This window comes from Pararge aegeria, chromosome 14, assembly GCF_905163445.1.
Source record: "Pararge aegeria chromosome 14, ilParAegt1.1, whole genome shotgun sequence".
NCBI classification, from domain to species: Eukaryota; Metazoa; Arthropoda; class Insecta; order Lepidoptera; family Nymphalidae; genus Pararge; species Pararge aegeria.
In genome coordinates, this window is record NC_053193.1 from 15,124,801 (window position 1) to 15,151,337 (window position 26,537).

Below are 26,537 nucleotides of genomic sequence, written 5' to 3' on the forward strand. Positions count from 1 at the left end.
CGCGACTTGATACGCAAATGTTTCGGTTTTACAAAAAGCCGCGTGATCTTTGCGTACAAGCGTGCTTCAACAATTAGAATTTTGTGTCATATGATACTAATTGTTTCACACCCTATGTTGAAAAGCCAATCGTTTTCTATGTCGGACAAAGTTATGCCGATAAAGAGCTTTACTGGCGTGCACCTCGAAGATAATCGATCACGTCAAAATATTGCAGGTACAACGTTGTACCTAGATACCTACTAATCATTGCCGTAAAAAATGTCGAGGAGTCTATGCCTAAAAGGTAAAATAACCGCTTTTTGTTCAAATTAGTCCATCTCTAAACGAAGGACGATGATATTAATTTATTAATAATCGAACTAAAAGGTGCGAAAGTGTGTCTGTCTGTTTGTTTGTTGGTTAATTGGTGTTTGTTTGTTATACAATTGGCACGCGTGTAGCTTGCATCTTTGTACTAGATATAGACAGCCGACCTAGAGATGCTGTTCAAGTCAAGTGTAACATAGTGAACAACCTCGTAGCAAATCATGCTGTTTCTTGGCTTACACAAAATTGGCTGTAAAATTAAATGCTTCTGATAGTAACATAATATATAAATATTTTTGTTATCTAATGATATATGATTCATGTATTATTGTTGTCGCACTTCTGGTTGCCGCTGTTCCGAACGGAAACGGTGGCGCCACGTGACAACTATAGCGAAGGTTTACGAATGCCACGGAAGAGCCATCATGAAAAACAAGGGTTTGAGATCAGAGGGTCGTGAGGTTAAATACTTTTTGCGGAACGGACGTCTGGCAGGCAAGAAATATGCTTGTCAGGCGAAAAAGGGTGACAGAGCAGAATTATTGGACAAGCGAGGAATATTAGATAGACTTTCCAAAGAATGTAAAGGTATTGTTGTAATGTAAGGTTTGGTGATAGTAGATGTAAATGCTTATACGATAATAACCTATGTGTACTCTTTTATTATGAAATACGAATTTTTATTTATATTTGAAGTGAGATTGATAGTTGTTTTCAATAAATAAAACTTTAAAATAAGCAATCCGCCATCTCGGGTGAAACGTCGAATTCAAAATTATGACGTCATGTCCTTATACACATCATTTTTGAACTTCGAAAATCCCCGCTAGTATCCGCCAAAGAGAATATAATCACAACGTAAAACTGTAGGTATCGAACCAATAAAGAACCTTTAAAAGTTATTGCTTTTGTCTATAACCTATGATTATAAAGAACCTAATGTCAACGTTGACTTTTCCCCTCTTCCCCATTCCCCAGTTTCCGATTCGTCTTGTCACATCGTCCTCTAAATTTATTATATTTTTGATTTGCTAAATTCTTTTCGTTTATTTTTTGGTTAATTTCCTGTTTTTTATATAAATTCAAGTGTCAGCAAAACCAACCACTGGTAAGTACGTGCATAAGTGGAATAATTTGGAAAGTGCCACATGTCGTTGCAATCCTTTTTAAAATCACCCCATTGTTAACAAATTTAATTCTATATTGATTTCAGAGTGGAAAGAAAGGTACCGCGAGACCTCAGGTCTCGGCCTGTGGCCACAAAACGCGTACACCGCCCAAAACAATCAAAATTAGTCATCGGAAAATCTCAGTTATATTTCATAATATTTCGCTTCCAATAATGTCTCAGTGGAACAATTCGTACAATTATAACAACCAATATCAAGCCCCGAATACATGGAATGGGGACTACAACACACAGTATTCATCAAACCAACAACAGTACTATACCAATCCCAATCCCAATAGACAATATGATGCCAATCGCCAGTATGTTAGTTTTGATGAGTTTTTATCGCAAATGCAAATGTCTAATAATCCCGCAACGAATACTGCTAATTATAACAATGTACAATATCAAAACTACCCTAATGCTCAGTATAATAATGTGCCCAGTTATCAAAATGGGTCAACAACCCAAAGCCCTCAGGCTGAGTTGGCCTATGGATCGAGCACTGCCAATTTTACTAATAATGCAGAGGTATATCAAACCAATGTAAATAATCAATATAATCAAGTGACTGATCAAAATAATTACTCTAATGAAGTAGTTTCTAAATCCAAACTAACACCTACTGCTACAGAATTTGTTCCTAAAAGTTCTAACACAAATTCAGTTAGTCCCAACAATGAACCAACATTAGAATCGAATTTAACAAACTTAGAATTAAATGGATCATCAGGTAACTATTCTAAGCCGTCTAGTTCAACAAATTGGAGAGAACGACCAAACAGTTCACAGCAGAATAGCTCTCATTTAGAGCCTTATGGTCAAAAATATTCTAAAAACCAAGACACAAGTAGCCGTAATAATAAACATGAATCTAAGAGCCGTAATCAAGAACCCAGTAGCCGCAATGAACCTAGCAATCACAAGTCTAGAGAGAACATTCAGCAGAGAGAACCATCAAATCGTGACTATGAGAACAACAGCCGGAATCGTAAACCAAAAAACCGTCCATCTGACAACCAAACTCCAGAGTCCAGTTATCGCAGACAAGATAATAACAAAGAATACAATAGATCAAATAGAAATAGCGAATATAATGCTCAGAACCAAGATTTTAAAGACTCCAATTACCATAGACAAGATCATAGTCAAGATTATAACAATAGATCAAACAGAAACAGCGACTACAATCCCCAAAGTCAAGATCAAAATCAATGTTACGATACAAATGATACAGATTTTGGTGAATTTGAAGGGGGCCAATCAAAAAACAACTCTAAGACTAAAAATAAAGAGTCTGATGTATTTCGCACTTTTTACAATAGCTCAATGTCTAAGGAAAGTCAAGATGTTAGGATTGGAAGAGGAGAAGCTTCTGGAAGGAATCGTAAGAATGCTGGCAGTCAGAGACTCAAGGCTCCAGAACGCACAGAAGATGAGCAATATGCAAACTCTTATTTACAATACAGGGAGAAAAAATATAAGGACAATACATCAAGTCCGCTAAGAGGGAAAAATAGAGCTGTTGGCAATCATGTAGCCGGTGGGTTTAATCTTTATACTTCTTAACATTATTTTATGAAAGTGGATGCCAGTTATTTTGTCCATGTACAACTGTTATACTGTATTAATTCTTTCATTCTACAACACAATTTTGACATAGCCATTGTTATCACACAATTCTTGAGACTATGAAACGTATGATAACTCCCAAAAGCTTGCAAAGGCTCCATCCACACTGGCCAGCGTGGTGGACTACAGTCTAAACCATTCTTATTATCAACCCATGCATCAATCTGGTCAAGTGCAGATGATGGGTAGACTTCTGACAACTTTGGCAACATTGGCAACATTATGGATGGTGCTCTGAATCCTTTGCAAGGAAACATTATCTGTTGCTGTAGCTATAAACATTTATTATTATTATTATATAATAGATTAAACAGCTTTCACTGATTTGTGCTCTTTGTCTTTTTAATGTTTGTCCAGTCTATTCTTAATCTGATTCATTGATACTGCAGTCACTACATCTTCAGGCAAGACATTCCACATTTGTATAACTCTATTGCTGATAAAGTGCTTGGAAGGATTAGGTGATGCCTGCTGAAATTCAAGTTTGAGTCAATAGCTTCTTAATCTGGGGTTACTTTCTTTTTTTCTTGCTGGCACTTGTTTGTATGTATTTTGTATATATATAGATATTTATTATGTTCATCATAATTATTTTATATATTATCAAGCATATAGTTAGTAGTGTGTATATGTATAATTGTTATTTCCCGCCTCTCAAGAGGCTCCGTTCACATAGGTTGCCTGGAAGAGATCACTGTTAGTGATAAGATTGCCTTTTGCTAGTTTATAATTTTGGATACTCCGCACTTGTATCCTTTTTCTTATGCAATAAAGTTATTTAAATAAATAACTCTGAAAAGTTTAAGAAGTGTCCCGGGGATCAACTTCTGCACTGCCCCAAAAAGCAGGCTGTAGCCATAACCACTATGCTATCACCTCTCTAATAATTAATTACAGCTAACACAGAGATGACTCAAAGGGAGCGCCTTAGCGAACAACTGGACAAAGGCACTCTCGAGTGTTTGGTTTGCTGTGAGAGAGTGAAGCAGATTGACCCTGTGTGGTACTGCAACAACTGCCACCATGTGCTGCATCTGCGCTGCATTCGCAAGTGGGCCATGAGCAGTATGGTTGGTGAGTTCACAAAACTTATTATTGTATTTATTTTACAAAATCATACTATATCATCTTCCAAAAGAAAATATATCAATGGCCTGTACGTCTTGAGAGACTGTACAAACACTGTCTAAGCGACACTTCTTTGTTTGGCTAAATAAGGCGATGCGCGAGCAACATTCACGGCCGCAGATATGGCAGTTAAACCCTTCGGCGCAACCTGAAGATCCCGTGGTATGCCTTCGTATCCTTTTTTGAGCAAGAACACCGAGCCAAGCTCATCATATATATGGCATCGATATGGCATGAATAGTTTGGTTTTATGTGCGTACGTGTCAGTGTGACCATCTCAGGAACTACAAGTCTGATTTGTTAATTTGTTTTGCATAATTTTATTGAGGAGAATTATGAGCCATATGGCATCTGCTAGGTTTTTTTAAATTGCTTAGACACTAAAGTCCTTTAAGACACTATACTGTCCATTTTTTTACAGAAAGTAAATGGCGTTGTCCTGCTTGCCAGAATACAAACCAGGATATACCGGCAGAGTACAGATGTATGTGTGGCGCAGTACGCAACCCCGAGTATCAGAGGGGATCCAACGGCGCCCACACTTGCGGCAGGTCCTGTAAAAGATCGAGGAATTGTCCGCATCCGTGTACGTTGCTTTGTCACCCAGGCCCCTGCCCAGCTTGCCAGGCTACCGTTAGCAAGTGAGTACGGGTTTTTTTAACTAATCAATCATAATTGGACATCACCCAGGCCCATGTCCAGATTGCAAGGCTACAGTTATAAAAGTCAGTGTGATTTTTTTTTATTATACATAAATATAAATATACTACGACACAATACACACATCGCCATCTAGCCCCAAAGTAAGCGTAGCTTGTGTTATGGGTACTAAGATAGCTGATGAATATAATACACATAAATACTTATAATATACAGATAAACACCCAGACACTGAAAAATATTCATGTTCATCACACAAGCATTTTCCTGCTGTGGGAATCGAACCCATGGCCTTGGACTCAGAAAGCAGGGTCGCTGCCCACTGCGCCAATCGGCTGTCATTATTATTCTTTAATTGAAAAATTACGAGCTTGAGATCCTTTTGGAAAAGGATTAGGAACTCTTAACAATAGAATCCTTAGGGTCGTCTGTGAGGGTATGCCGAGTCCTATTTCAGACTATTGGCTGGCTGTTCACCGAGACTGGAACTAAAAATTAACTAAGAAGCTATGACATACGAAATAAGTTTATTAACTATTTCAGCAAGATGTAAGTTTTAATGTATACTTTTAATTATAGATTTATTTGCATATAAAAGCTGATATATGGGTTTATATAAAACCTCTAATAAAAAACTGTATTATTATAATATAATATTATTATTATAACACCAAGAGAGCACAAAAGATCCTGGAGGGTCGAAGTGCATCCGCTGAAGCGGGCCTCATTACAAGATAGATTATAACACCAACAGTTGTAATTAATGAACAGTTCAAAAATTGGTTGACTTAAAACTTACAGGTTTCTAGTTTTATACAAACAAAGGTACCTGGTAAAAACCAGCAAAAACACGGCAACCTATACCTAAAGATTCAGTTTACCTAATATGCAACAGTTTATCTAATAGGTTGCGACGTACACTATTCATATAAATCAATTTCGGGTCAAAGAAGGCGAGAAAAACCTATGACATATTAATTAAATCTGTTCTTAGTTTTAGTTAAGGCCCGAATCTTTTTATGCCTAGATAATCGTGAGGGTACAATAAAGTCTTAACTTAGTAAGTAATTCCTGACTATCAATTGACCCTCTAACAATGTTAAATAAGAGACAAACGTCGCCAATCTTTCTTCGTATATGAAGGGGTACAAGGTGTAACTCCGAACATGATATTCGTTAGAAGTTTTAGGGAGGTGAAATTAGTGCTTAAGGAATCTGACGAATTTCTTTTGAATACTTTTTATTTTTATTGATTTAAACGTGATTCAAAATTCATTTATTTCAAGTAGACCTAATAAAAGCACTTTTGAGACATCAAGTCTGTCTGTTTGTAGTAACTCTACCACCGGTTCGGAAGGCAGATTCTACCGAGAAGAAGCCGGCAAGAAACTCAGCAGTTTCTTGCCGGCTTAACTCAGATGTTCAAGTATTTCGATACTCGAAAACGACTCTTTCAATTGTTAGTAAGCAAACCAAACTATTCTTGTCTAACGCTTAGTTCACGACTAAACAGAAACCTTAGTACAAGATTTGCTCGCACGCAATTGAAGAGTCGTTTTCGCATGTCAAACTCTATACCGTTAAAATAAAATGGGCCTTATGTCACTCACATTAGTGTCAGGAAGCCCTAGCAGCAAAATTGTAGGCAAGTTTGAGCTTTAATACAATATGAATATGATCCATTTTTCTCTGATGTTCAAGTATTTCGATACTCGAAAACGACTCTCTCAATTGTTAGTGAGCAAACCTTGTATTACAGGCTTAAAATACGAAGCACGCCTTAAAGCCTGAATGGTTAAAAGCAAGATTCTTCTTTCCAGGCAATGTGGTTGCGGTGCGGAAACTCGTTCAATACTCTGCAGTAGCAAATTAGCCCAGATTTGCGGACGTGAATGTAAGCGGAAACTCGAGTGCGGGGTCCATTTCTGTTCCAAGGACTGTCACGAAGGGCCATGTGAGCCTTGTACGGAAACTGTTACGCAAGGTGAGTGCATTTTTAATAAAGCATCGTTGCCTTTATGTAGGCCTTATTAAAGACTGAATGTGCGGGATCGTATGGAATGACCATATTTTAAGCAGAAAGGAGCCAAAGTAGCACACATGTAGTATGCACAAATTTATTTCAAAATGGCACAGTCAATCAGTATTTTATCCTAAATAAATTAACAATTTTAAAAAAAGAACTAAAAAACACGCTTGGTATAAAAAAACAATCTAACTTTTAGTTTAGCTTTTTTTATATAAGAGGACGTTTTATACATTTTCTTAAAGTATTATTTTATTATAGCAAAATTAATCAGTTAACCATTCATTATAATTTTTTGTTAAAATCGGCTAAAGATAATGGTTGGAAATTAAAATTAAAATCAGTATCGATAGATGAACATTATATAAATTAACAAAAATCTTATTTTCCAAAGTGAATATGGAATAATCTTATCAAATAAGTGTATTATCATCGGTTCCCGATATATCTACAAAGTTTTAACCGTATCTTATTAAAAAACTTTTTTGTTTTTAAATCTGAAACGAGAAGACGTAAAAGAAAATTAGTGAGCTCTACGAAAGTAGGCTATGTCAAGACTTCCAGAACAAGTCTCAAACTCATTATTAGCAAATGTAACACCATGTGTAAAAAATTAAAATCGGTTAACCCGTTCGGGAGCTACTATGCCACAGATAGACACAAACATCGTTTTTGCGTCGGCAGTTTAAAAATCCTTATAAACGCGGACGAATAAAAGCTCCCGACAGCCAATAAAATGTTTCTACAATATCCATGAGTTTCTAACTTTATAGACCTCAAAATCACGACATGCATTATCTAATCGGGTGTATATTTTAAAAGGAGATAATAGGAAATAATAAATGTATACTAATACTATGTTATATGATATTAAATAATCGTCTTATTTCAATTTATTTTCATGACATACCACAGTAATTTTTAACATAATTATATGACGAAACAATTGGCTGAGCAATTATTTAATATTAAAATAGATTTATTAACCTGACGATCTTTAATAGTAACTAATTATTCTGACACCTAATATATATTTCTACTAACACTAATTAGAATCCTGGTATCGTGTATTTGTAATAGTTATAAGGGTCAAACTGTTTGTTATTGCTATGCCCTGACAGGGCTTCATGACTATGTGAAGGCATAGATGCAAAAAAAAAAAAAAAAGTTTGTTTAGTATGCCAGTAACAAGCCGCCGACAAAATTAAAATCAGTTCATCCGTTCGGGAGCTACTATGCCACATAGAGGCACACAGACACGTCATAACGCCCCATCGTTGCGTCGGCGGTTTAAAATTCGTAAATAATCGGATGAAGAAAGCGGGCACACTTACAGCCAATAAACTTGATTGTTTAGTATGCCACTGCCCGGCCGCCAAGTCTCGCTCGGTGCCGTGCACAGCAGAAACCGGCACGTGCTCTACTTGGTCGTGCGAGTCGTCGTGCGGGCGTGTGTTGTCGTGTGGCGCCCATGTGTGCCGCTCCCCCTGCCACGCGCCCCCGTGCCCCCTTTGCCCATTGCGCCCCGAAAACGTGCCCGCCTGTCCCTGCGGACACACTAGGTAAGTGCGCGTGCATTGAAGGTATTCAACGTGTCATTAATGCCAAAAAAAATACAAGCAAAACCAAGTCTTCTAACTTAAATGTGTGATTTCTTTCTTTTCTTTTTTATCAATCACTAAATTAGTTTTTCTATTCCTTTGTTTTTTTTTGTTTCTTTTTTGGTAGCACTAGAGATTTTTGCATTAACTTGCTGTGACAGCTATTTTTAATTAGGTACTTTAGGTACGTAAAATTAATATTATATGTCATAGTAAGTGCTACTTGTATCTACATTGTATCGCCCTACTACTAGTTACAATATTATGTGGAAAGTTTTGTGGATTACATATAAACCTCTTTTATTTGTTTAGATTTCAGAGCTATTTTTGTAATATGTAATTGTTTTCTGTCCCAAATAAATAAAAATAAAATCTTTTCTGAACAATTAACTATTGAAACATCTTTATAGCTATTTCTCTCTTTCTTGTGCGCCAATAGCTGCGCGCAATTAGGTCTACTTTAAGATAGGCAACTATGAAACGCAAATGCAAGCAAGCAAGGCATTTTAGTTATAACTGTTGTGCAGAAATCTCTATACTGCAAAAAAAAGACAGAATTAATTGTCCTCTTACAATGTACCTCGATTAAGCTCGATTATTATTTTCGCTAATTGCGTCATAAATAAGGCTAGTTGGCCAACTTATTGTGCAACTCGTTTTCTTAGTTGCCTATCTAAAAGCAGAGCTATTATTTTCAACAAGGTACAATGTAATAAGACATTTAGTTCTGTCATTTTAGTGTAGTCTAGAGATCTCTGTACACCAGTTATCACTAAAATATCTTTGCTTGCTTACAGTGTTGCTAAAAATGTATTTGTTTTGTCACAGAATCAGTAAAGACCAACGCAAGTCCTGCACGGATCCAATACCGTTATGTGGCAACATCTGCGCTAAGCCACTCTCTTGCGGGCCGGTCGGAGACAAGCATTTCTGTAAGGAGAATTGCCATGAAGGTATGTTATTATATGGAGTAGCTCTTAGTAGGAGGATGCTGTGTTCCGGTCTGAAGGGCGTGGTGTCCGGTGTAGTTTGTTACGTACCGGATGGAAATACATATGGATATAAATAATGTATTTTTATAATTTTTATTAGTGTTTTTACCTACACTTCGAGGTATTATCAAAAAAAGCAATGTGTCATCTCTTGTTTCATACGTGTCTTATTGTAATATGGACCTTTGAAAAAGTAGATCGAAACTGCAACGTTTCCTACTAGATGACGCTACAGTCGCTATAAGCCTGATGTGAAAGGCATATACTAATTTCGGCATCGACGGTAGGAGAGCCGTAGCTTAATTGGTGACGGCGCTTAGGCATCGATTGCCCGAGAGTCAGGTTCAAATCCTGTCGGTTCCGAAAATTTTTATATACATTTTAAATTTTTTAAATAAATAATGTAGTATTTATTTTAACACTTCTTTAATGTTGTTGTTTGAAGTAGCATAATTTTAAGAGATTTTAGTTTGTCCTATATTCTTAAAATGGCTGTGATGTTCTATAAATTCAATCGCGTATGTGTTTATATTAAATCTACCCACTGAAAAGCGTGAACAGGATATATATTTTGGAAATCTGCATTTTTGTTAAAATGAACAAGGAGTCAAAAAATATAAAGATAAATATATGTACGAAATATAAATATAATATATGTGTTCCTCAAAATAAATGTTACTTATTTGCGATTTATGCTTGTGGTATAATAATTTTTAACCATTTACCACTCATGGTAAAAGAAAGGTTAAGAATTTGGTTAATGAGTAAGGCATATTAGAATATTAACGAATATTTTTGTGACAGTTCTTATTTAGTGTTTCAAGTCTAAAATTTTAAGTGTTAAGATAAGTAATGGAAAATAAACTCTTAATATATAAGAAAATTGCACGCCAGAAAAGTGGCAAGCTGTTGGAACTATTCCCACTTACAACACCAACAAAATGAACACAGTTAAAGCAATAAAATTTATTCTATTCTATTCCAAAAAAGATATTTAAGTAGTTTTCTACATTTTAATTGGCACCTACTTAAAATGTTGTTGAAAATATTTATCTAGTGGTTTTTAGTTGTTTAAAAAAGTCTGCTATATCAACACATACGCGATGTAAGGTGTATTGGATTTACTGCTTGGTGACAGAAAGGAGCATCGTGATAGTACGAGCTTACGAGCTCCGTAACAAAAAAAAATTACAACAAAATCGGTTTATGACTTTCGGAGCATTAGAGTAACAAATACTTATACAAAACAAAAAAAAAAACGACGAGTTTTAACCTCCTTATTTTTTTTAAAAGCTCTTGTAGTATAGACTTGTAAATCTTTTTCGATATAATAATTTCTTTTTAAAAACCCTATAATATAATTGAAATTTTTCGATATAATAAATTTTTTTCAGGAGCATGTCGCGTTTGTCCCGACAACACACTACTCCAGTGTCGCTGTGGGCATTCCAGTCGCGAGGTCCCTTGCGCGGACTTGCCAGAAATGTACAATAACGTGCTGTGCCAGAGGAAATGTAATAAGGTACGTATTTTTTTTATCAATAAAGATGCATAAATCTATACACATAATAAAATCGTATATTATGAAAATTGAGCTTAATTTGCTTTACTCCGCGAAAAGCTGGAGAACCTGTATGGTGTAATTTATAATTTCTTCAATCCTAATTCAAATTCAAATTTTCTTTATTCATGTAGGCCTATTACAGGCACTTATGAAGCGTTCATACATATATGTTTACATAACTGTGATAATCACCATCTCACTGTAAATTAATATTAAGCTACTCCTACTCCACACCAAACAGACATTTGGCAATGTAACCTCTACGCAGGTTTCGCTCCGAAACCGGAGCATCTTCAGGAAATGTTGACGTTACTATGAATAATTATTAAACTAATTATTCATTGTAAAGTGCCGGAGCGATGCGAAACTTGCGTACATTGCCGAACATCTGTTTGGTGTTGAGTATAAGGATTGAAGAAATTATAAATTACACCATACAGATTCTCCTGCTTTTCGCGGAGTATAGCAAATTAAGATTAATTTTGATAATATATAATGGATTTCCGCAAAGTGACGCCTGCTTCTATCCAATAATAAAATCGTAGACCTACTGTGTGTCTGTACAATAAAGATTTTTGTAAAGAAATAAACGGGAGACGTTACAAATAACTAACAGAACGCAAAAATACAATTTTTGAAATTATTGTCTATTGGTTTGTGCCCTCATCACGCAACACCTCCTGAACTCACCTAAATCATTAAGCATTCGATAAAGGCAATGCCTAGATTTATTGAGAACGGGCATTAGTCTTTTTTCTTGATACACTACATTGTGTTGTTGTTTTTGATTTACTTTGCAATTGTCGAATGAAATAAACCTATTATTATTTTCATTATTTCCCACAGAAACTGTCCTGCGGTCGTCACAGATGTAGAACGGTCTGCTGTGACGCTCAGTCACACAGATGCGCGGTGGTTTGTGGACGCACATTGTCTTGCCAACTGCACCGCTGCGAAGAGTTCTGTCATACGGGACACTGCGCGCCTTGTCCTAGAGTCAGTGAGTATATTCATATATAGTTAGATAGAAAGTCTTTATTGCACATACAGGAAAAAAACAAATTAAACGGAACAAAAGGTAAATAAATATATATATGCGCAAAATGGGTATGAGCTCGACTTACCTTCGGGGTCCCGCGTTCGAATCCCAGCAAGCACCTTTTCTAAGTTATGTGCGTTTTAAGTAAATAAAATATTACTTGCTTCAACGGTGAAGGAAAACATTGTGAGGAAACCTGCATAGGTATGGTGGACTCTGGTGAGAGTCCACCAATTCGCACTGGGCCAGCTTGGTGGACTACGGCCTTAACCGTTTCTCATAATCGCCGGGTAATGGTTTGATATATATTTTTTTTAATTATATAATAATATGTTGTTAAGTAAACAAAAACGGGATAGTGCAGCATTCAATTTAAAAGTAAATAAGTAATATACATTACGGGAAAGGTACCAATTATCGAATAGGTCCCTAATATGGAATACCGTAATATTTCTAAAACTAAGCGCCAAGAATATTCCAAACGCATGTTATGTTATCCCTCCCGCTACCTGCGTTCGAAGGGCAGTGCATTTGTGCTGTTCAGCGGCACTAAATGCGAGTGAAACTGCACGACACTTGACGGAAAATCAATCCGATATTTATGTGAGTTTTACGAATATCTTCTCTGATTATCTTGTAATGAATATCTCAAAATAAGTGCATAAGTATACATTTATAAATAAAGACGCGTTCTGGAGTGGTGACCGAGAATCGGTAACCTCAATGCGGGACGACCTCCAGCCCGCTGGACAGATGACCTTGAGGTTGCTGGAAGTGGCTGGATGAGATAGGTGGAGTGTGAGTGATAACGCGTTTGTGGAAAGGCCTGTGTTCAGCAGTGGACGCCTGTGGACTGTCAATGATGACGATGACTATCATGAATGGAAAATTCATTCATTATAAATTTGGCCATCAGTCCTACGGCAGTCATGACCCGCCCACGGACACTATCTCCTTATCCTTTGAGCTATGTGAGTATGAGTGGAGTCTCTCCTCGGGCGCACCGAGAAAATATACACCGTATATTCATATCAACTAAAGTATTAACTGAAATAGCGGAGCAAGAAGCTGAGCGATGGACATTGGGATCCTTGCGTTTGTTAAATCCACGTGTCCAGTCCAAATCCAATGTCCCAGGATGTCTTTAATCACAAGTTACCCAGGACTGTGGAATTTAGGAATCCTCCTAATAATGATACTAAATACTAAATTAAGTTTTATTATTATACTTGGTGCTTGAATTTCAGCCTGAACCCTTCGCTTTATTAGCATTTTTGGTTTCCAATATCATGTGAATGCTCAAGGGCACTTACTGACTTTAGGAATAAATACAACTTTACCCCTTTAACTGAATGGTCATGGTTATTCCACAAACAAAAGCATTCCTTAGTCACATCAGACATTCGGTCGGTCGTTAAAAATATGGCAAGACCATAACAAGTCTGTCTTCAAGTTATAAGAAGACCCCACATAACGTGGGATAGGGCCAAGAAGAAGCTAATGCCGAAGTAGGCATTTAAATAGGGAGACCCGAAAACTAGACTCGGATACCTGTGAAAGTCAAAGTCAAAGTCAAAAAATATATTTTTTAATTAGTCCAATAGGTGGCACTTATGATGCGTACATGAAAAATGTCAATGTCAGTGAGATGATGGCGATACCATATTCGTTAACTTAAAACTAAAACTACCATGGTTTCAAACGCGTCCTGGTCTAAAAAAAAGCTCACAACAAACTTAGCTGGGTGTTCTTTTTGAAGTTATACTTCTATTGGCGCGTTAGGGGAAAATGATGAGAGTAAATTTTTACTATGAGCGCGCACACCGTCACGAAAAACCGACACCCTGAAGTTAACTATAGTCAACAATTTTGTTTTTCAATAAAAGGTGTGACACTTTAGAGCAATAACATCCAAACTTTTATCGATTGCGCTATTTTCCTTGACATACTTTAACTAGCCTTGAGGCGGGAATTTTTCGCAAATCCTTTCTATATTCAGTCACAAAATGAATTTAGCGTTATAGTATGTAATGTATTTAGTTTATTATAATTATATGTATGAACAATATATATTATATATAATAATTATATGTGTATAGTATAAGAATTTATACCATGTAGTTTAGTTTGCAATATTTTTATGTAGGTAGAAATTTTTATTGCCGCACCAACCCGTACCTTACAAAAACTACTATCGCCAAAGGTTGTCTGGGAGAGATCGCTTTAGCAATAAGACAGACCGCCTTTGCACACCTAAACTAGTTTTTTTATTATTTTTTATTTGTAAATGTGTTTCTTAGTATTTTGTTTTTGTGTGTGAAGTAAAGAATTTAATAATAATAATTTTTTTACCGTCCAAGATAGCGAATCTAAAGAAGAGATTTTCATAATAGTAGATGTTTTTATTAATTAAAATGTTTAAATCCAGGTTTCGACGAGCTACGTTGCGAATGTGGTACGGAAGTGATTCTACCACCAGTCCGATGCGGAACAAAGCCGCCCCCATGTAACTTCCCCTGCAGAAGAGTGAGGCCCTGCGGTCACCCACCACACCACAACTGCCACTCCGGCGACTGTCCACCGTGTGTGGTGCTCACCACCAAATCCTGCTACGGAAGACATGAGGTTTGTATAACAAACATACAGAAGGTTTTTTTTAATAAATTCTTCAACAAGGAATACAAACTTGATGTTTTGGTTGCGGTATGTTTTTACGACCGACCAGCGTAGCGTCTTGAGTCTAGCATAGAGTGTAGCATAGCCCTGGAAATATTTTTGTGGGTGGGATGATTGCTTCTTCAAAGGCGTTAGGTTAGGTTTACCCTTTCGATCGCTCGCTAATTCAGACAGCCCCTGAGCATCTGTATAATATCATTGCGACCCTTTCAATAAAGACCGTCTTCGCGTCAGGCTTGTAAAAAAAACGTCTTTTTTTTTTCAAAGTACGTCATGCGCCATTAGACAGTTATGTCTACCCATTTTCTCGTCTCATCCCAGAAAACTAAGACGAGATAATTATCTCGTAGCGTGCACTTTTTACATGCACAAAAGCACTGCATACCCAAATTATTTTATATAACTCGTATTGTACATGTACCTACTTTATGCATATCCTGGTCAAAAACCCTGTGCACGCCACTGCGCTCATGTTTGGCCATCTGTCATGTGATATGTAAAAAAATGGTAATTGTCTCCAGGAACGTACAACCATACCATGTTCCCAAGAGGAGTTCTCGTGCGGACTTGCGTGCGGCAAGCCTCTACCGTGCGGGAAACACACCTGCATAAAGACCTGCCACAAGGGCTCCTGCGAAGCTGGAAAGTAAGTCAAAATTAAAAAAAAATATGTATTTGTCACAGAATCAAGAACATACAGAAACCTTGTATACTAATACTGAATGATCAAAAACCACTCCACTTTAAATTGGTTTCTCGAAAATACGCTTCGTATCATTTAGCAGCTAAAGAATTACTATCAGTACCTCTAATTGGGAAAATTGGGGACAGAATGCCCTGCATACAATAATGGCTGAATGAGAAGCCTGTATGTTTAATTCAATGATTATCATCTAATTATTAATAATAGTGTTATTTCTACGGATTTATTAATTGCTGATGAGGAATGATAACAATGCCCATACGGCAAACAATAAGAAATAGAACCAGATCAAAAAGCCATTAAATTTTTTTCTTCATTTTACTTAATTATTATTATTTAAATTTAATTTATATTACTGTTTAATTTATTGAAATCAAAGTGATTAAAAATAAGACAAACGCTTTCTTAATCAAGTTAAAAGAATTATGAAGCAACTCCAAAAGACAAAATCCCGGAGACGTTAATTTTCCTGGGATAAAAAGTAGCCCATGTTTCTCTCCGTCCTTTCAACTAACTCTATGCCAAAAATCGACTTGATTATTCGCTTTGCTAGGGCGTGAAGGAATGACAAAGAAACGAGCACACTTTAGCATTTCTAAAAATAAGGATTTAAACAGTTTTTACACTCTGAGCAATCTCACACGTTATCAGTGTGTTCACAGTAATGTATGTTATCCTCAGATGCACCCAGCCATGTATGGAGAAGCGGCCAAGCTGTGGTCATCCGTGCTCGGCGGCGTGCCATTCCAGCGGAGGCGGCACGTGCCCGAGCGGCTCGTCGTGCCGTCGCCCCGTGTGCGTCACGTGCCCCTGTGGCCGACGCAAGGCCGAGCGCGCCTGCTGCGATAACGCACGAGACTTCGCCAAGTAAGACCATTAATAATCATCATCATTTCAATCGATTTGCGTGTGAGCGTCGGTTTTTTTACACGCCTACGTCGAACTCCACGATTTAGGTGATTCCTAGATAAAAAAACGTTTCACAAATTCCGGCTTTCTGAGTCCAAGGCCGAATGTGGGTTCGATTCCCACAACTGGAAAATGTTTGTGTGATGAGCATGAATGTTTATCAGTGTCTGGGTGTTTATATGTATTTTCTAAGTATTTATGTATATTATTCATAAAAAAATTCATCAGTCATCTTAGTACCCATTACACAAGCTACGCTTACTTTGGGACTAGGTGGCGATGTGTGTATTTTCGTAGTATATTTATTTATTTATTTGTTTATAAATGCAGACTAACGACGTTAGGCGCCATTAATGAGGAATTTCGTAAACTGACACTTAATAAATAAATGTGAATTCACTTTTTTTTTAATGAACTTAAATCCATACGAAAAATATAATATAATACATACAAAATACGAAACTTGTGGCAAGAAACATAAGTTAGGTTATATGAGTTGCCTAGTGAAAATCGATAGGTGAAAGATAGTGTGCCTAGGAATCTCCTTTGTTTAGGCGTTACTTTAAGTTAACAAATGTAGTTATCACCATCACCTAACATTAGTGGTAACATGTTATATGTATGTACGCTTTATAAGTACCCGTGTTACCGTGAGTCAAAAATGTTTTATTCATGAAGAAGGTCTTCATGAATAAAACATTTTTGAATTTAAATATATGATAAAATAAAGTATATTACAATAAAGGCGCATCGAATATAAAAGTTTAAAAGTTCAATGTTTTTGTCTTGACAGGTTGATAAGTACATTAGCAGCTTCCAAGATGCAAGAAGGTGGGACTGTTGATTTAACTGATGTACAACGTCCAGGCTCCATGCTTAAAACGTAAATATCTCTCATTTGTACCTTAAATAAACTATTTTTTTCTGCTGTTTATGGGAAAAGAATTACTATATTTGTGACAGACCTCCTCAGCGCCACACTTATTTCAGCCGAATAGCAGCCTTGTTGCAGTGCTGTGTTCCGGTCTTAAAAGCGTGGTTACCGGTGTTATTTCAGGCGCAAATATAAGCCGTCTAACTGTTCACTTATGGGCATGGGACCCAAAATGCTATTGCCCCTTTGAATATCTAGACTTAGCCGTTGGGCTAAATAAGCGTCACCAGACGTAAGAACCAATTATTGTGACACTACGTTAATAAAATTAACCATCTCTTGTTTTTCTTAATTTTGTTGTTTATGGTTCTAATGAAATTTGTGTGTAGTATATTATTTTAAGTATTGCCTCGTTTTCCTGCAGGTTGGAATGTGACGAGGAGTGCTACGTGGAAGCTCGCAGCAGACGCCTAGCCCTGGCATTGCAGTTGAGGAACCCAGACGTATCTGCCAAGTTGGCGCCGAGATATAGCGAGCACCTCCGCAGTACCGCCGCGAGAGAGCCTTCCTTTGCGCAACAAGTGCACGACCGGCTCACCGAACTAGTGCAGTTAGCTAAGAAGGTATTTTTTTTTTATATATATAAATACGTAAATTTATTTATTCGATTTATATTTGGCCTCAGGAAATTTTCATATCTCAGAGTATCAGAACAAACTGAAGTGGCTTTTTATAAGCCATCGGCGTAATCTGCATGTATTATCTATCATGTACTCTATTCTTAAAGAACGCCTTAAATTCTCGGCCTTGCTCGGCCCGTGCACATCCACAATACCTTTCTTAGAAAATATTCTAAGAATGGTAAAATGTAACCTTCGCAGTTATTCCGAGTCCTTTTACTTACTAATTTATATAGAAATTAAATTCGTATTGAAATACTTGAACATTCAAAACATATAAACTATAGTAGTATATGTAGCGAACAAGCAAACCTTGTACATAGGATATGTTTACCAGCAACTAGAGGTCATGGGTAACTATCAGCATTCCTTTCAATGTTTTCCTTCACCTTTCAAGCAAGTGATATTTTTCAATTGCTTAAGACGCATATTAATCCGAAGAGTTGGAGTTCTGTGCCGGGGAGAGAACTCAGTCAATTTATTGCAGTTCAGAGATATCTCTGAATCAAATAAATATCACAGTTGAACCAAAAATATATCTTGTAGACGATATCTAATTAGTAAAAACTTTTTCCTGAATTCTATATTTAGTCCTGTCCTTTCAGATAAATTCCTATCTTTGTTACAGTCTAAACAGAAGACCCGAGCGCACTCGTTCCCGTCCATGAACCGTCAGAAGCGCCAGTTCATACACGAGCTCTGTGAACACTTCGGCTGCGAGAGCGTAGCTTACGACGCGGAGCCGAACAGGAACGTCGTCGCCACCGCGGATAAGGAAAAGGTATCCCTCTATAAATATTATTTTCAAGCCCTTTAAATTCAAATAAATTCATTCATTCAATCAATCTTTATTTGCGTGATTGCAGGTTAACAAATTTGATACTATAATAAAACATAACATGTTCCGTGCTAAAATCTGCTATTCTATGGCATGCAAATTATAATAACACCTTAATTATAAAATAATTTTACCTTAATAAAATTTTACTTATAAAATTAATGTATCAAAACTGTGAAATTAAATAACAATATCAACTTAAAATTCAATAATATAAACCAAAACCAAAATAAACACCTAGAAACACAATAATTTAAATTAAAGTATTTGGTAATTTGTTATTGCCATACAATAAACATTTCTTTTATATAAAGTGAGGTTTACTTTGGGCCATACTAATTTATTATCACGCCTACAATCCTTCGTCTGCTGTTTTTTTTTTGTTTTAAAGTAATGTCCATACTTTTTTACAAATAGGCACAATTCCTTAATATACATGCAGGGTAAGGGTAAAATACTAACTCTTTAAAGATTGGTTTTGCACTATCCAAAAAATGTACCCCAGTTATTGCCCTGACAAATATTTATAGACTTGGGGACAAATGTAGCGCTATGTCGCGAGACATGGCGCCTAACACCGGGTTCACATGGTTTGAATTTAATTGAGCAACTGAAACTGAAAATCGATTCACCTATAGTTTGGTACTTTCAACTTTTATCGAAAGCGATTGCACTCATCTGAATCTGTCATCGTGCAAGTCGTCTTTACGAGTGCATTCGCCATTACTTAGCACGAGTGTTTTTATTTTTGATGCGACTAAAATGCCATCGTTGAATGAATATTTGGGTCCATTCACATTCGTTTTCAGAGCAACAAATGTTGTTCAACTAGAATCGTATCGTGAGAACCAGCTACTAAAGACTACAAAAAAATTGCCGAACTATAATAGACATGAGAGCCTTAATTCCCACGCGACAGGCATTTAGCGCAAACGGTTACACTTGGCACATAATTGTCACTAGATGGCGTTCGCTAGATTCCATACACATCGTAGTTTATTTATTTAGGAAAACCAACAGCTATACATTTTTCTTGTCCAATTTTCCACGTTGTGTGCTAAGTAAGCTTATTGTAAATAATTTCAAAATTAGTTAAATTTTAAATATAACAGCATCACAAAATAAATGTCTAAAACTATATAACTAATCAATCCCTACTTCCGTATCCCTACTAATTATAAATGTCATTGTAAGTTTGTTTGGTACGCTTTCACGCAAAAACTAATTAACCGATCCTCATGAAACTCTGTACACATATTCTTGGAAGTGTTAGAAGTAATATAGGATACATTTTATCCCGACATTAAGCTCCGTTCCTTTGGGAGAGGGGATGAAAGTATTTGACGATTTTACACCATAACTCCGACAAATTATAACCGATTTAAATAATTATTATTGTACTATAGAGGTTATAATATGTGTTTAATTTTGCCCTGTGGTTGGAGATAGAGGTCAGAACTCAGCGGACAGCAGCAAACCCCTCATTTAAAGCTTAGCGATACTGAATACTTATCTAGAACTAAATTTAATGCCACATCAAAAAACAAAATCAAACGCAGACGAAGTTGCGGGCAATAGCTAGTAAGGTTCACGCGATCGATTAGGAGGAAAATCTCACGCTAGGCATTCTGACGATTTACTAAAGCTATATTTTATATTTCAGTCATGGCTGCCAGCAATGAGTGTACTGGAAGTGCTTGCGCGGGAAGCGGGCAAACGCAAGGTCCCCGGGCCCGTGCTACGGACCCCCGTCCAACATACCCAAACTGCCCCTACAGCTACGCCCTTGACAACATCGGCTTCTAAGTAAGTGACTATAGCTCGTTTTCACTAAACCGAGGCATCGCCTATATCGAATGCATAATGATTTAGGCGAAGTTCTTCTTCTTTTTGGTTTAATGATTCTGCGCGCTGAGCGATTGAACCATTGTCAATTGCTTATTCTGTGGTCAAGTGTTATTCTTATTTATACTTTTTTTTTTAAACGAGGAAACTTTTTACATTAAAAAAAAAACTTAGTTTTTTAAAAAAGGAAACGGAATTTCGTAAAGAATGAATAGGATCAGGAAAGGATTAAATAGTATAATAATATGGATTTAATAATATTATAATTTAATAATATGGAATACTTAGGCGAAGTTTATAGAAAAGAAATGTTTTACCAACTCTCAGGTGATACTGTGGATGTTTATCTTAGGCGTTACTTATTTAGGTATTGCCTCGTTCTAATCTAAGCAAGATCTAAGTTAATGATTTATTTCCAAGGCGCACTCGAAACAAGAACAGATTAATGTTCAATAAATGCCATGAATTTGAAAATTAATATTCAATGCAATCCTAAAATCAATTGCCGTATTACCGTATCAAAAATTTAAGAATACATTGGGGTTGCCTGACCGGATATTTTGCGACTTTTTATTTTGTTAAGAACATTTCATCACATATTCATACAAATAAAAACATTTCACTGCATTTCGTCGTTAGTGAAAACGGGCATATGTTTGTCAAAAGTTTGACGTAGGACGGCATTTTGGAGTAAGTTTTCCTAGTATGCACTCCGAAGTGTTGCTCTGTGGTAATGGTTTGCGAGTAAAATAAACAATATTAAGACAATACACACATCGCCATCTAGCCCCAAAGTAAGCGTACCTTGTGTTATGGGTACTAAGATAACTGATGGATATTTTTATTAATAATTATTATCAGTATATATTTATATAAATACTTATAATATGTACATAAAGACCCAGACACTAAAAAAAAACCATGTTCATCACACAAAACATTTTCCATTGATGGGAATCGAAGCCTTGCACCACAGCGCCAATCGGCCATCGAAAATAGTAGATTCCCTTAATCGCCTCATAAGACACCCGTGGGAAGAAGAGGTATGGTGATAACTGTATTTCTATTTTGCCGTCACCACGCGGCACCATGTAATATTAGTGCAGATATAGACAATAATTATTTAAAATGTTTGTATATTACAGATCCTCTGGAGGGTGGGCCACGCTCACATCGACAAACGCGTGGGCGGCGCGCAGTCAACCCAAACAGGGACCCAAACTGGAGCAAAAGCAGGAAACGAAGATAGACTACTTCGACAACCCGCCCGACAATTAGTTCAATTGAGACCAGATGAGTGTATACCACGGCAAGGGAATGAGATCCGTAGAAGAAACAAGGGTTAAATAGCTCGCCGAGTTGAGAAGCTGAAGTGGCAATGGCACAAAGCTCAAGGACCCTTTTGAAGATAGAGCAAACTTATGAATTATGAATGGACCCCGTACCGAAAAATATGACGTTAGGAAGACAGATATCAAGCAAGTCGCTTAGTTGACGCTAGTAACAAGTGAAATTTGGATGCTTGCAAAAGATCTAAGTCCAGCAGTGGATATCCATCGGTTGTTGTAATGATGATGAGTAATGTAGTAATGATGATAAGAAGAGTATCTCTAATAAACTTCTAATTCTTTTAAATGCATTGACGAAAGTAGCAAAGATGTTGAACGACGGCACTGACCTTGAAATGTCGGCATAAGTATTGATGGTTTTGCACACTTAAAACAACACTTTAAATCTACCCCGAACACCATTTTCCCTCCATTTTTTTATTAATTACTACTATTTTTTTTATTTTTGATATTGAAATTGCATTAATGTTACCTATAATTATTTCTTTTAAAACAGTTAACTTTATCATTTTGTGAAAAATTTGTTCATTTTTTATTATTATATCACTGGATTCATATTATGAAGGGGGTGAAAGTTACCTTGCCTTTCATAGACAATCGCAGAAGAATCCCTTAACTGAACAGTTTCATATTTACAAAAAAATTTCTTTGCGTGTCACCTTTAACTTCAACTGTCGACTGATAAAATCTGTTGAAACATCACTCAGTCACTAACATCCGTTATATTAGGTGTTCAATATGTCTGTGAAATGAATAAAGATTGAAAGTCCTGCCCCTGTCTTGACTTTGGATTCCAGTGGTAAGTCTCACGAAAAAGCAAGCATTTCAATGCATTATGTAAGTTGAATTGGTGTCGAGTCGTCACAGTGTGCAAAATCCATTAATTAATCAAACTTATTTGTGTCTAATGTTTGCAGGTATCACATTTTGTACCCCTAAATAAGTTTTCGAGTAAACTAACGATACGTCGTATAGTCGGACGATAATTTTGACAGCCAAACGGGCATATGTTTTTATAAACGCATGGTATCGCCGCGTAAAGGCTAGGCTAAATATGACCGTAATGAACGATGTCAGAAAATCATTTTTTTTTTTATTTGGGTCATTATATTTAAATAAACTTTTGGTACAACGACGTAGTATAAATGCTCTGTTGAACTTACAAAGGTGCTATTTCTAAAGTGTTCGGAATGGTAACATTACACCTGAGTATGTTGCGCTAATCTGAGTCTTTATCTTAAAAGAAGACTTACGCGTGATCTCAGTATGAGAAAGTTAAGTATTCATAAATATAAAATGCCAGACTGCTTCTCGTAAGATGTTCGGCCGCGTGGCTAGTTACCACCCTACCGAAGATGAGCCGCCAAGCGATAGGGGGTCAAATATGGGATGAACATTTTATTAAGTTACATCGATGAAAATTTTTATTTTGTTGACAATTGAAATAGTAGTAAGTTACATGTTTCGGGATTTATAAAAATACCTCCCTTAGTTGAAATAAATGAATTCTGAATTTTGAATAGCGGACTTAAGTTTGTATGGGAGACTCATCAGACGTTATATGCGGACGCAGTCGCATGGTACCGACTATAAAGTAACAAACATTCTCAATCTGACATCACATGTAAGTCGAAGGTTAAATAGTGTCAATTTTATATATATATTTTTATTGTTAGTGTAATGAAATATACAATATGTTTAGGCTGTATGTACGTACATAATTTGTGTTATTATTACTTAACAATAATCTGTTCAAAATAGGGTTGGTTATGTGGACGTTGAAAGATTAAAAATAACATAGTGGGTATAATATGAATAATAATATTTTAGAAATATGTTACAATATATATATATATAATAATCCTATCCTTAGGTTCAATCAGGTCTGTACTCTATGGACCTTACTAATAAAAGTTCTTTAGTTAAAGAGTAGTTATACAATGTTTTCTCTCTTTCTCTCACCAGTGATTTTACAATCGAACGAAGTAAATCAAATATTGCGTAAGTATGCAATCGCTTATTATGGTCGTATCATACAATGTAATAAGTGTTTGTAAACTTTAAAGAGTGGATAAGGCGAACCCGATGATGTAGCCAAAAGGTATTCAAAGGATTTAACCTCATCAACTGTAATTTATAAAAATATTAAGAGTTTAAAGAAAGCTAGCTAAAAGGCAGAGCAGTGAAGCCAGTATCTAAAAAAAATAGCAGATTATTGTTAAGTGTGTGTATTTGTTGTTTGAATGGGCTATGTTGAATTTTATGGAAACGAATAACTCCCTAATAATATTTAATGTAAGAAATTAACTGTTAGTCATTTAATAACTTATACAAAAAATTTAAAAATATAGGTAAAAAAAAAGGAAAAGTTAGGGCGCTTTCACATATGCAACTTTTGTCATCGCATCGTTTTTCATATGGCTTTGTATAAAAGTGCATTGCACATTCATATTTTCCGGTGAACTTAAAACTGTTGCTGACAAAAGTTGTAAATTATTGTATTCTTTGATCCATAACGCACTATATCTGGGCTCCGAGTCTGCTATTACAGTTCTGTCAGTCTAGTCGTATCAGACTAATGAAATAAAATATATTAAACAATTGGACAAAATATAGAATTTCTCCAAGTGTTTATACAAATTATGTTTATTTTTTTGCTCAAAAAAAAGGGTCCATGATGATCGGAAACATGTTGCAAACAAACTTCTTCGACTACTATTTGGAAAATAGTATATTAATAATAACAAACGTTAATTCATTTATTTTTTCACAAGTAATTTTTGTCATTGATCGACCATTGACACACAATTGCAATAGTAGACTTGGGCCTCAGAGCAGCAGATTTTCGAGTCGAGTGTTCAAAAACATTGAATGCTACTAATATAATAATAAATGAAACTGTAGCTATGGTTTACCACACACAGCAAACTTACTTGATATTAGATTTATACTAGCTGCGCCCCAGGGCGTTGTTCCCCGTGACGAAACAGTCTACAAACTTTACCGCAGGCCGCCGCTATTATAATATAAATTATGTCTTCAGCTAAAATAGGATACTCCGATTCTTTCATTGCTGCTTTGGGTTTTTTAATTAAAAAAAATCAGTGAGTGAATTCATATTTTGACGCCCGACAGTGCACCCAGTAAACTATGGATCGAAGATTGTATTTGGTTTGTCCTTATGCTAATTATAATAGGTATACGTGCACTGAAGTTAAATAAAGTCTTATATTCATTAATATATAATTTGTTTATATTTAAGCCATGTATTCTTTAATTCACATTTAGTATTTGAAATGTTGTATACAAGATAATGAATATTTATGTTACGGGGAAATAATAAAACAGGGATTTCGTGAAAAACTTGCCTGATTACTGATATGACAAAATACTACGATACTTTCGATGCTTGGTCATTACACTTAAGCTAAAAAATAATATTAAGCTTCATAAAATATGAGTATGGCTTTATGAGTTAATGAGTTGGCATTAAATTCGCAATAACCTATTATAGATAATTTTAGTTGGAAGGATGGCGGGCGAAAAACGTTTTCAAAACTCACTCACTCTCGGCCTTCCTTGTTATTTTTTATAATCACTCGAAACCATTTATTTTATTATATCGTTTCATTACATTTTTCTGTAGTAAGAATTATTCATATCGCAACCCATCCGGAAACAGAACAGCCATAGCTGGACCGTTTCCGAGGGAAGTCAAAACTCCCACCCAAAACCCAGCGATGTTCCTACGCCTGTCATTTCCTACATACAAATTTGTTACAAAAACATTAGCAGTGAACTAATAGATTTATAAGCAGTTTTTTTTCTTATTTTGGTTATGGTAGGATATTCACTTGGTTTTATCATATTAATTAATTATTAATACATTGATTAAGCACGTGACCCTTATATTATAAATTTCCATTAATTTATAATAGCATCCTAGTATTAAAACAATGTGTTCAGCACAAAGAAGTAGGTGAATTAAATGTATAGGTGTTTAATGGAAAACCTGTAATCATTTAATTAGAAAGAGAAACCTAGAATAAGAAATTTATTATATCTAGAAAATAAATCGTGGGTGAAAGGCTACATTTTTAAGCATTTCAGGTGAAAAAAATTACCTAATAGTGGCTTCCGTTCAAAAAGTTAAAATACTATAAAAAATTATATTTTCTTCCCTTTAATAATGAATATTTCTTCTGAAATGATCAAAAGTGAGGCTTTAGGACCGATTTTATAATAACAAAACTTTAACCTAGTAGATATGCCGAAACGTCAAATTTTTTCCTCCACATTTCACCCTTCGATATATTTCTAGAAGTCGATTATATCGATTGTATAAATCAAATTAAATTATTATCTGCATTAGAGGGTTGCCTTATTACATAAAACTGAAAAATGTAGAAACAAAAAAAATATATGCCCGATTTTTAGCCTTAGGATTTATTACAGGTATCCGATTCGTATGCTTAAGTAGAGGCCGATCACCGAGCGAGTAAAGCGTTCACTAAATATAAGACCTCAAATAAAATTTGGTG

General features: G+C 35.8%; 1 protein-coding gene across 1 annotated transcript; it reads left to right on the forward strand.

Annotated features, from left to right (window-relative positions):
• The first annotated feature begins 1,290 nt into the window (after positions 1 to 1,290).
• LOC120629660 (protein shuttle craft) lies at positions 1,291 to 26,367 on the forward strand. Its single transcript, XM_039898659.1, has 17 exons — positions 1,291 to 1,417; positions 1,523 to 3,023; positions 4,010 to 4,186; positions 4,662 to 4,881; positions 6,721 to 6,884; positions 8,284 to 8,488; positions 9,356 to 9,480; positions 10,914 to 11,041; positions 11,930 to 12,083; positions 14,551 to 14,747; positions 15,320 to 15,444; positions 16,183 to 16,368; positions 17,204 to 17,293; positions 17,709 to 17,907; positions 18,593 to 18,745; positions 20,466 to 20,608; positions 21,793 to 26,367. Exons 2-17 carry the CDS (start codon positions 1,652 to 1,654, stop codon positions 21,923 to 21,925), a joined length of 3,771 nt encoding a protein of 1,256 aa, XP_039754593.1. The 5' UTR covers positions 1,291 to 1,417; positions 1,523 to 1,651; the 3' UTR covers positions 21,926 to 26,367.
• The last annotated feature ends 170 nt before the right edge of the window (positions 26,368 to 26,537 follow it).